The following is an 11,731-nucleotide window of genomic DNA, read 5'->3' as shown; positions in this document are numbered from 1 at the left end:
CGAAACACTGCCCTACGGCGCCAACTCGCCAACCCACCCTTCGCCTAGTAACGTGTTTCCAACGTATTTTCTTTTGAACAGTAACTGCATTGACACAAATGTGAATTGTGATTTTGATATGTATTTAAAGCTGTCATCTTCAGCCATGAATTTGGGATAGTGTGTTTTTTGTATTGACAATTGTATGTGGTCGGTTTGATGTGAAGATGATGCCAATTAGATATTACTATATTTTCCTGCCAACTTCCTTGCATATATCATATCGCCTCAAATGGTGAAATAGTTTAAGATGCAAGATGTTTTATTTTCAAAACATCCTTTAACAAGGGCCAAAGTTTACATTATGGAGTCTCAAATAACATATAATAACTATCATCCGTACAACGTTTCTGGTTCATCACTATTATTTTCAAAAACAATGTATCATGGTGTAAAACCTACTCAAAGTGTGCTATGCTCCTTCCTTCAGCCAGTTCGGAGGAGAGAATGGACAAACGACGGACAACGCACATAGCAAAAGCTCAATTGGACCGACAGTCCTGGGAACAGACACACAAAACGACCTTAGCTATGACTATTGTACGTTTATGTTGAAGTCGTCTAGTTACAACAGTTGTAACTACAGTCGCTTTGTACAAGTGGTTCCCGATGAGCTGACAATACGCAGCAATATGCGACGCACATTTTGAACGATTTGGTTGAAACAAAAAGAGAGTTATGTATATACATGGATTTGTGTAAATTCACAAATCTGTTGCAGGCAGTACCAGCTTACCAGATTGGAGCTCATGTGTAAACACCAACATAAGTCAATAGCATGGATGTGCATTGCTTCTTATAATGCATGTTTGTCATGTATTTATTTATGTAAATAAATAAAGTTGCACACACCGATCTATCATCACATGAACAGGTATGATAGATTTATTGAACTGAAGTCTTGAATACAGGAAACATATTAGGCTCAATTGTGTAAGGAAGTACGATGGAATTCATACTGCAGGGCTTATTGTGTTCAGAACCAGTAGGGCGTTGATCAGCAGATCACATTGTTATTTGTTGGTAATATGGTAGTCATAACAGCCAGAACAATCGAAACAGGCACTTGTAAAACCTTTTCATCTGATGCAAATGTCAATAAGCAAATGTACAAGAGATATAAAGGCCATGGTTCACACTAATTACACTTCTCATCACATTAATGGGAAACCAATGGAACGAAATAACAATGAGGCTGCCATGAGAACAATTTAGTCGATTTCAATGGGTGAGAGACCTTTTAATACAATACATTCAGTTTCAGCTTTATAACCTTTGTCATTTCATTTTGATTAAATTGAGGTAACACTCAGAAGTACTGTTTAAAGGGGCATTTTACCCACCCACTCATGTTTGCTGCGACAGTTGTACTGTCCCAAAACAGTTTCCTAATGTACTCGTATTGCAGAATACAACACAGAATAAACAGAAACCTCTTCATGGCTGATGATAAACATGGTAAAAAGAAATTATTCCACGATAATGAACTTTTTTATAGCCCCAGAATGACAAAAGCTTTCTGTAAAGATATTTGAATTGGTGTGATATGCTTCATAATGACTAAAAAATATAATCATAAATAACCATTCATTCGAAAATCTGGATAAATAACTCATTCATATTCCAATAAATAAACTATCAAACTATCATAAATTATCTTCACTTGTTTCGTCAAATTTCTCACTATTGCACAACACCAGTTTCTATCAGATGTTTTAGCTGCCTGTCTGAATATCCCAGAATTCCCTGCAGCACTTCCTGTGTGTGTTGCCCAAGAGTTGGAGGGGGGCGTGGCACCACAGTCTGGGACTCACTGTACCTCACTGCCGGTCCTGGCAATGCACAAGAGAAATACATTGTTTTGTATTTCAAGATTATCATGTAAGAGCGAAATGCGATTGCACACTCGTCTTTCATTTCAAGATTATGTGTGGTCAATGTGCGATTGCACACTCGTTTAGTATACCATGTACCCATATACCAACACCAACATTGAAGATAAATCAGCACACAATAACATATTTGATCATATGAACTTACCCACTATGAAAAGAGACCCAGGTTACTTAGCATGCATGGTATGTACATGATCCATGGTATGTACATGAACTCGCTATAATACATATATCCAAGGTGAGCTTTACCTGGAAGCCTGATCGTCCCGGCTGTAGGGTGCTGCACTTCCTGTATCATCCCATTGTGGACCACCTGGACAGAGAGCAATATTACAGTTTTTCCACAACAGCATTCCACTAACATCTCATTTTTTTTATATCATTCCCATAAAAAAACACCGGGCACTTCATAAAAAATGTTAATGTGTAAGATTTATGTCAAGTAGCCATCTATGATTGAAAAGATCTGATACTCATATAGAACATAATCCATTTTCAACATAATCCAGTTTCGTAAAAGTCATTCTCTTGTCCAAAATCGTTCTCCACAGTCTTCGCTCGAGTCGAAATGGGTTACGGCTGAAGCTTTCTTAATATCTGTGAACAGATGGAAGTCTGAAGGAGAATAAGATGGGTGCTGAAGGAATTCAAAGTCTCACTCGTGGATTGGAGCCCAGGCAATGACTGATTTGAACACTGGCGCATATTTTTCTTGTGGAAGAGCACACCTTTTTTCAGGTTCCCACGTGTTCTTATTTCATCCAGTAATCGGATCCAAAGTACGGCACAAGATGCTCCGGTGGAAGATAGACCACCATGATGACACACTCGGCATCCCAGAACACGGAGTCCATAACCTTTCCAGTTGATGTGACAGTCTGAATGGTTGTTAGGGAAGTGGTGAACCCGGGTTTTATTCATACTCACAAATCGTCACAAGAATCGTTTCTGAATCAGCTACATTATCACAAGACATGTTGTGCCTTGTGCACTTTTGATCAGATGTCAGACGTTTTGTAACACGAAGAGCTTATACATTCTTCACTGCCAAGGATTCTGTGATAATGGAATGTACTCTCTCCTTGGAAATTATTGAACTAGCAATATCACGCTTAGTCATCACCATATCGGGGATTCTCGGAATGTTTTCGGGTGTTGTTGATGTCACAGGTCTTCCATGGCAGGGGTCGTCTTCTAGACTGCCACGCTCAAACTCTGGTGCCCACATCTTTACGGAGGCATAGGATGGGGCTTCCTTCCCTAGAGTTGCACTAAATTCATGATGGATTTTGGTGTTCAGCCCCTTTTCACTTGATCACAATGAAGCAATTGGCTCAGATAATTTACGGTTTTGTGTATATACCTATATGACATCATGTAATGTCCACACAAAAGAATTTAACTATGCCCAGCACCTTACGTGTGAGGCTCAGAACTTCAGACAATCCTCGTACATAGATGTGTGATATGCTTCCAGGATTTAACCATTAGCTCGTCAGTACAGCATCATCCACATTTACACATAGTGTGCCCAGTGTGACGTATCACGTAGATGTGTCTAGGACAATAACAAATATCGACATGTTTGCGCTTTCACCTGAGGATCAGAGAAGACTTGCTGTATGTTGTTGATAGGACCGTATGGTATTCCTGACCCCTCCAGCACCTGCATCCACTGTGAGGTGGTCTTCGTCTCAAACCTAGGTCACAATGCAGAAGGAGCGTTAACATTACATAGTCCATGTCAGCTATTCCATTTATTCATAATCCTAGAGTTGAGGATGTGTTCTGCACTGCATAGCATATGTCAATAAAGAACATGCATTTAAAAACACTCCATTAGCCTTCAATCCTACGAATTTCGAAGAAATGAACCTGTTTTAAAAATGTCTCGGTATATATTTTCCAAAGCCACCTTTTGTGGCATGAAGCATGTAGCAGTATGCAGAGAACATAAGAACGGTATTTAACTGAATGTGTATACGATTTGATAAAAACCAAGAGCACGGGTATGGAGATGGCTAACCACGTTTCATAGACAGGGGTTATATATGATTCGATATCATGACCAATGGATTCTGACACAACTAAGAGAGGCAACTGATTATTGCGCTTAGATCACTGTGTCACCCATGATCCCACTTCCCTGGAACCCATCATTCTCATTTACACAACATTGGCAGCTTGTGTTGGACACGATACTCCTGTGTTGTTCAGTCACGGAACATAGCTAGTTCAAAAGTGTGCCAGGGGAATGTGTCAATTCTTTAGTTGAAGCTATTTGAGAAAGGAAAAGTAGGTTATCTGACAAAGAGGTTAAAATTAAGTTAATTATATCAAAAGCACATGAAATTTGAAATGTCTGTACTAGAAATAACTTTAGTTCCCCAGAAGTGTTATAAATAAAGTGAGTCCAAATCTGACAGTGAAGTAGCCGAGATGAAGTAACTACCCAGGTACAAGCTCTACCCCTCGGGAGAGTTGGTCCCCTACCCCCTAACCCATTCATCCACCCTCCCACTCCATCTTTGCAGGACTCCCCAGAGTTACCTGTGTCCCAGTAAAGGCAGCAATATGTCTCTGTTTGCCACTCTCACTTTGTTATCTTGAAACCTCTCGTCCTCCAACAACTCTGGTAGTTCCATCCTCTGCAAGAGAGGTCTTATATGTCATCTGTCGAAGCAAAGTTTATAAATCACTCAGTATTTTTCCCGCTGGCTAATATGGTGGCAAACTAAAACATCCAGGGTTTATGTGAAAGGTTAACGCGACAATGTGACAATGTGTGTTTGACTGCGGTGCTAAAGGTCTATGAACTGCGTCACTAGGGATTACCCCATACAAATTAGCTCCTCACACCTCACCTGACACATAAGCTGAAACTGTTTGTCGTTTCCTGCTCCCACCAGCATATATCCCCCGTCCTTGGTCTTAAAAGCCTGAAATAACATCAGCAAAAGATGTTTATAGAAACATCAGATGAACCAGTCACTGAAACATCAGTACAACCAGTCACTGAAACATCAGCAACTGAAGCAACTATCAGAGCAACTAGTCAGAGCAGATGATTCAGTCATGATTTTGAATCGGAATACAATAATATAGAACATTCCCCAACCAATCCTCTATGGAACACTGCTTTCATGTGCTATTTTATCGTCTGATCCAAGTGTGTAAGTAGGTAGCACTTACCTGGTACGGTACAATGCTCTCATGTGCTGTTCCATACCGTTTCGCCTCCATCCCAGCATTTAGGTAGTTCGATGCAATATTCACAAGCGAGGCCACCTACGTAAAGGTGCAGGGACATGTTGTAGCTGACAAGTACACGTGCAGCAAAGGAAATATAAAGACAGATTAAGATGTTTTAAAGGCCCCTAATTTTTTATTTCATTTACAGGTATGTATGTTCAATACACTGCTTTGTTCAGTCAATAGTGTCAATCCTGCCACTGATTTAACAAATTGTTAATTGCATTGATATAGGAAAATTTTAAGCATATCTTTGAATATGAAATGCATTCAAGTGAAATTAAAAAGAGAGGCAATTGACAATACCAGCAAATTTGATTTGTAGTAATTCCAAAGTCAACAGCTGTGTGTCAATTTCGCTGTTACTGGGTACCCTAATAACTCAGAGACATGGTACACAGTTTCACACAGAGCACTCATAAACAATCATTAAATTCAAACAGCAGACCTAAAACCAGTTTTTAATCCATTAGACTGTTTCTTGTCTTGAGATAGTAAGATTCTAAGTTTTGAATTCTGTTTAGATATTTTGATGGATATATTCTGATATTACTGCGTTGTGTAGAAATGTGTGTCAAATCGGCACCTTAATGGTGGTTGACAGAAGCTCCACTTGTGGGAAAAAAGACAAAAAGGAAGGGAACCGGTATACCTGAGTGGATAGGAGGTTACAGTCGATGTGTTGACCTCTCCCAGTTAACTGACGGTGTAACAAAGCAACTACGATGGCACCAAATGCGTACAGTCCTGTTGACAAATCCGTCATAGCCACGCCCACCTTACATGGGTCTCCGTCACGTGGTCCTGTGATATTCATCAGACCACCTACACCTGCAGCGATGACGTCGTACCCAGCTCGGGATCTGTATGGTCCTGTCTGACCATATCCTGTAACAATGAATATGTCTACTATTATTTAATCTCAACTCTAACTATACCCTAATAATGGAAACATGAATATTAACATAACAAGTAACCCTTACCCTAACCCGAACCCGCACCATCCTGGAACCATGAATATGTCTAATATGTACAGAGATAATTTCTGTCAACATTGGTGGAACCATTAACGTAGTTCTCTGATGCCATCCCGATGGAAATAATAATTAAGCTCTCATGAAGGAAAATGGTTTTCCGATATTGGCAAATGTTGTTCTCCATATCTTATCATTAATAGGTTTAGAGTGGTACCAGATGCTCAACCAGTCTTACTTTGTATTAGATACATATTAGATAAAAAATTCTCTAAACTCATCCAGTCTGAAAAATGTCTTACCTGTGATTGAGCAGTATATCAGCTGAGGGACGAGAGCTTTCATTTCATCATAACCAAGACCCATCTCCCCAAGCTTCCCTGGCAGGTAATTCTCAATCAGAACATCACAGGAACCGGCTAACTGCTGGACAATCTCAACACCTTTCTGTTTCTTCAAGTCTACTGCTATACTCTGCAAGACAGAGCAGAGGCATCAGGCGACAATCTCAACCTCAACACCTTTCTCCCAGTTTACTGTTATACTGTTACTGTAACAGAGAGCAGAGGCACCAAGATGGACAATATCAACACCTTTCTGTTTGTCCAAGCCTACTACTATACTTTGTAACACAAGATGCAGAAGATGCAAAATAGACTACACATTTTAAACAGACCTTTTTGTTTCTGTTGACAGATAGGAAGTACGCACTCTCTGTGCCTTTGAAAGGGGGTCCCCAGCTCCTAGTGTCATCTCCTGCACCTGTAACAATAGGAAGACAATAAGACGCCTTGGGTAATAAAGTGAGTGAAAAGCAGGAGGTTGAGTAAGTCATGTTGAGGTGGGTTGGTGATGGGGGAGGGGGGTTGGAGGGTGAAATAGTAGGAAGGGGGATGTCAGCTGGTGGCAAGGCGTATGTGTTGGCATTGAGGTTGTCAAGTTGGATGGATGGGTAGATGAGCGAGTGGAAAAGTAAGTTTATCGTGTATCAATCATGATCATTCTCAGCACAAGTTGTTGTCCAAGCCTCGCACAGCACAGGATACATTTTCATGCAAATTCATCTACTAATAGTATCCATATACCTATAAGTAAATGAGCATGGCTGGAGTGCTTCCTTTTAACAAAATGGTTATTAAAGGAACTACGATTAGATGTGCGTGTATTTGACCAGACTCACCTGGTCGTTCCACTTTGATCACTTCTGCTCCCAGATCGGCGAACAACATAGAACAGTACGGCCCTGCTAGAACCCTGGTGTAGAACAAGGTGTAGAACATGACACACATTAAACACGCTGGGCCTGCTAGAACATCACACAATACGACCCTGTTGGAACAACCCATAATACGGCCCTGCGTAAACCCTGTAACGAGGTAACGAGATCATGATACACATCACGAAGTACGGTCCTTCCAGAACATCACATAGCACGACCCTTCCAGCACATCACACAGTACGCCCCTTCCGGAACATGACACAGTACGACCATTCCAGAGCACCACACTCTGCGCCCCTTCCAGAACATAAAAGTACGCCCCTTTCAGGACATCACACAGTACGACCCTGCTAGAACATCACACAGTATGGTCCTGCCAGAAAATCACACAGTACGACCCTGCTAGAACATCACACAGTATGGTCCTGCCAGAAAATCACAAAGTATAGTCCTGCTAGAACATCACACAGTACGGCCCTGCTAGAACATCACAAAGTACGGCCCAGCTAAAACATCACACAGTACGGCCCTGCTAGAACATCACACAGTACGGCCCTGCTGGAACATCACACAGTACGGCCCTGCTAGAACATCACACAGTACGCCCTTCTAGAACATCACACAGTACGGCCCTGCGAGAACATCACACAGTATGGTCCTGCTAGAACATCACGCAGTATGGCCCTGCTAGAACATCACACAGTACGGCCCTGCTAGAACATAACACAGTACGGCCCTGCTAGAACATCACACAGTAGGGTTCTGCCTGAAAATCACAAAGTATAGTCCTGCTAGAACATCACACAGTACGGCCCTGCTAAAACATAACACAGTATGGTCCTGCTTGAATATTACACAGTACGGCCCTGCTAGAATATTACACAGTACGGCCCTGCTAGAACATCACACAGTACGGCCCTGCTAGAACATCACACAGTACGACCCTGCTAGACCATCACACAGTGTGGCCCTGCTAGAACATCACACAGTATGGCCCTGCTAGAACATCACACAGTACGCCTCTTCGGGAACACTACACAGGATGACCCTTCCAGAACATCACACAGCACGTCCTCTGTAGAACATCACACAGTACGACCCTGCTAGAACATTACACTGTACGGCCCTGCTAGAACATAACGCAGCACGCCCATTCTAGAACATCACACAGTACGGCCCTGCTACAACATCACACAGTACGGCCATTCTAGAACCTCACACAGTACGGCCCTGCTTGAACAACAAGCAGTACGGCCCTGCTAGAACATCACACAGTATGGCCCTGCTTGAACAACAAGCAGTACGGCCCTGCTAGAACATCACACAGTACGGCCATGCTAGAACATCACACAATACGGCCCTGCTTGAACATCACACAGTATGGTCCTGCTAGAAAATCACAAAGTATGGTCCTGCTTGAACAACAAGCAGTACGGCCCTGCTAGAAGATCACACAGTACGGCCCTGCTAGAACATCACACAGTACGACCCTGCTAGAACATCACACAGTACGACCCTTCTAGAACATCACACAGCACGCCCCTTCTGGAACACTACACAGGATGACCCTTCCAGAACATCACACAGCACGCCCTTTCTAGAACATCATGCAGTACCATACTGCTAGAACATCACACAGTACGCCCCTTCCAGGACATCACGCAGCACGCCCATTCTAGAACATCACACAGTACAGCCCTGCTAGAACATTACACTGGAACATCTTACAGTAAAGCCCAGCTAGAACATCACACAGTACGGTCATGCAAGTACACGCATAAAGCTGGCAGGTGACGAACTCATCTAAAAGTCCTTCACCCTCTGTATGACATACTATACATTGTATCACGTAGATCTATGAATACAGACATAATGCGCTGACTTCACCTTCCTGACTGGAATATCCTTTGTTCCTGCTATGCCACGGCGACCTGTAAAATGTCGAGGCCAGACAGCGCAACGTCGCATATTGTAATCACCTTATCCCCATTGTAGACAGATTTAAGGGACATATTCTGGCATGGAATCCCCATGCAACGAAGTGCAAGCATAAAGTCGTATTTCTACTACATACTTCTGATTAGTGGAAACACAATAACTTTCATCTCCATGTTTATATACCTGGTGAGATCTAGAATTCGTATTCCTTCAAGTGGACTGCTTCGCTCCGACTGCTGTGATGACGTTGTCGAGAACTTTCTTGTAACTAAATAACCAGAACATTCACTGCATCAGTTGAACACATATAAACATGAATGGAAGAATGCTGATGCTAATGTTCATCACTGACCTTTGAACCTTCTTCTACACATAAAACATGTCTATCCACAATTTTAATTGATTAATAAAGTAGATTGAGCTTCTAGAAATTATGACAACAACATTGTCTGAAGATAAATCGTAAACGCTAAGATCAGGAACAATTTATTTGTTTTTTGGCCAACATAATAAATTAAGCAAACCTAATGTATGCATGATAAACAAATCTGTTCATTAAACAAAAGTCTTGACAAATAGTTTGTAGATATTATCAAAAACAATACAAGTCGCCCAAACAATACATAGGTGATCATGCACGTTGGGATTAGGTAATTAAGTCCGGCAAAAAATAAATACTCTGTAAACAAGATAATGTACTTCCACTGAAGAGTGAGTGAGCGGGGTATAATATGAGTGCTGTGGGAGAGAACGAAAGAGACATTTTAATTTTATTTAATTTATTTTGTATTTCGTTTTTAATTCTCAAATTAAGATACTAAATAAAAACAATGAAATAAAATGTATGGAGTATATCTTATGAAACCAAATGGCCGATTGGTGATGAGAAATATTTCCAAGAGGCCTAAAGATTCTACGAGTCCATGAATGCGGAACTAAACAAATAATATGTTTCCACGTGTTTTCTGCAGGTTATGAAGTCACGAAATGATGATAATACCGTTGACCAAAGCATGCAACTGCTCTAGTATATAACATATTAAAAATCTAGGCTTTATCTTAATAGTGACCAGTCAAATATGAGCTTAATGAGATGTTAGTCCACAGTAGTCCATAAGCTGGGACTCTTACATCAAGGGCATTAGTTGGCCTCATTTCGAACTGAAACCTTGATCCAAATTCCAACTTCACGCTAACGAGTATGACAAATATATAGCTTGGCTTCGCTATTTCAAACTTTTGATCATATCAATCTTATTCCGTGTTACTTTATGTGACCTATTTCTGGTAAAGAGGTCATTCTTAATTTGCAGAATACTCTCAGTTCAGCATCTGTGTAGCTGCACACAACACATTTTATGAGCGCTTTATTCAGCAAGAGTTCTCTCCCCTCCTTCCCCAATATAGTGATCACATAACACGTGATCGACACCAAACCTAATCACACAAACAATGATTTTATATCCAGACTTTAAGATAAGTGCCTACCGAAGCTACATCTGCCTCCGTTGTGTCGATGCAGTAACTGAACGCCGCAGGTACTAACAAGCTGTGCGATCCTGCTGCACTGTGACCCAGTCATGATGGTGTGGCGGTTTCAATCACAGTTACCTCCCTTAGATGACGGACTGAGGACTCTCTGCTTCGTTTACAAATTGTTACCTGCCTTCCGAAGAGTTTTATCACTTAATTCAAAGTGCTTATGAAGCACTGTCACACAGTGGTTGATGAAACACTGTAATTGAGTTGTGTCTGAAGCGCTGTAATCGAGTTGTTTTTGAAACACTGTAGGTAATCGTCGGTTCGGCTCCGACTTAACATTGTGTACATTTCATATGAAATTGAACTACTGATTTCAAGAAAATTAGAAACACTTTTAGTGTCAGGCTTGGACAATTATTTAGACTGTCACAATATAACAACAGGCGAAAAACTGAAGAATGAAAATGTAAACTTAATTATGATGCCTGAAACATGAAAATATGATAAGCATCAGCTGTAGGGAGCTGGATCTTGAAAGACTGTGAAGATCCTAATGAGACAGAACCATCTGACTGTGATGATGTTGAGAGTTCTGATGAAGAGGTTGTTGATGTAACAACCAGCTAGGACAGTGATGAAACTGAGGGATATAGTGATTCTGTAAAACAACACTGCAACCCGTTATGTTCCCATGTAACCAAAAACACAAAGGATTTACGTAAAAATGCTGTTATACCCCTCCCCCACATCGTCATTGAGGTTCAATTTGTTTTCTGTCACCCAGTGTTGAATGTGCAGCACATTCAGTTGTAATACCGCTGGGTTGAAAGCCACCAACCAGCTGTGTATCATCAGCATAAAGTTGGCGGCTGATATCTCCTTCTTGTGCAATATTTCCAAGACAGTCCAAGCCTTGGGGAACACCACATAGC

The 11,731-nt window shown here is 41.3% G+C and overlaps 1 protein-coding gene across 1 annotated transcript; it reads right to left on the bottom strand.

The window, feature by feature from the left end:
- Positions 1-1,714: 1,714 nt before the first annotated feature.
- On the bottom strand, positions 1,715-10,899 carry LOC139470099 (succinyl-CoA:glutarate CoA-transferase-like). The gene is made up of 12 exons (XM_071252390.1): positions 10,806-10,899; positions 9,501-9,585; positions 7,341-7,414; positions 6,837-6,922; positions 6,463-6,634; positions 5,839-6,074; positions 5,127-5,222; positions 4,799-4,873; positions 4,485-4,582; positions 3,532-3,634; positions 2,184-2,247; positions 1,715-1,871 (listed from the first exon to the last, which is right to left on the bottom strand). Exons 1-12 carry the CDS (start codon positions 10,897-10,899, stop codon positions 1,723-1,725), a joined length of 1,332 nt encoding a protein of 443 aa, XP_071108491.1. The 3' UTR covers positions 1,715-1,722.
- Between the last annotated feature and the right edge of the window lie 832 nt (positions 10,900-11,731).

Source organism: Haliotis cracherodii, unplaced genomic scaffold, assembly GCF_022045235.1.
Source record: "Haliotis cracherodii isolate W230 unplaced genomic scaffold, xgHalCrac1.p SCAF_20, whole genome shotgun sequence".
Classification (NCBI taxonomy): domain Eukaryota; kingdom Metazoa; phylum Mollusca; class Gastropoda; order Lepetellida; family Haliotidae; genus Haliotis; species Haliotis cracherodii.
The sequence above is the reverse complement of the archived record's forward strand: the minus strand, read 5'-3'. Positions and strand labels throughout refer to the sequence as shown.

Coding starts and splice junctions, on each gene's coding strand:
- LOC139470099 (XM_071252390.1), bottom strand. CDS start 10,899: ATGACTGGGTCACAGTGCAGCAGGATCGCACAGCTTGTTAGTACCTGC. Junction 4,874..5,126: donor AGAGCATTGTACCGTACCAG/GTAAGTGCTACC, acceptor ATGTTATTTCAG/GCTTTTAAGACCAAGGACGG. Junction 2,248..3,531: donor AAGTCTTCTCTGATCCTCAG/GTGAAAGCGCAA, acceptor CTCTCTGTCCAG/GTGGTCCACAATGGGATGAT.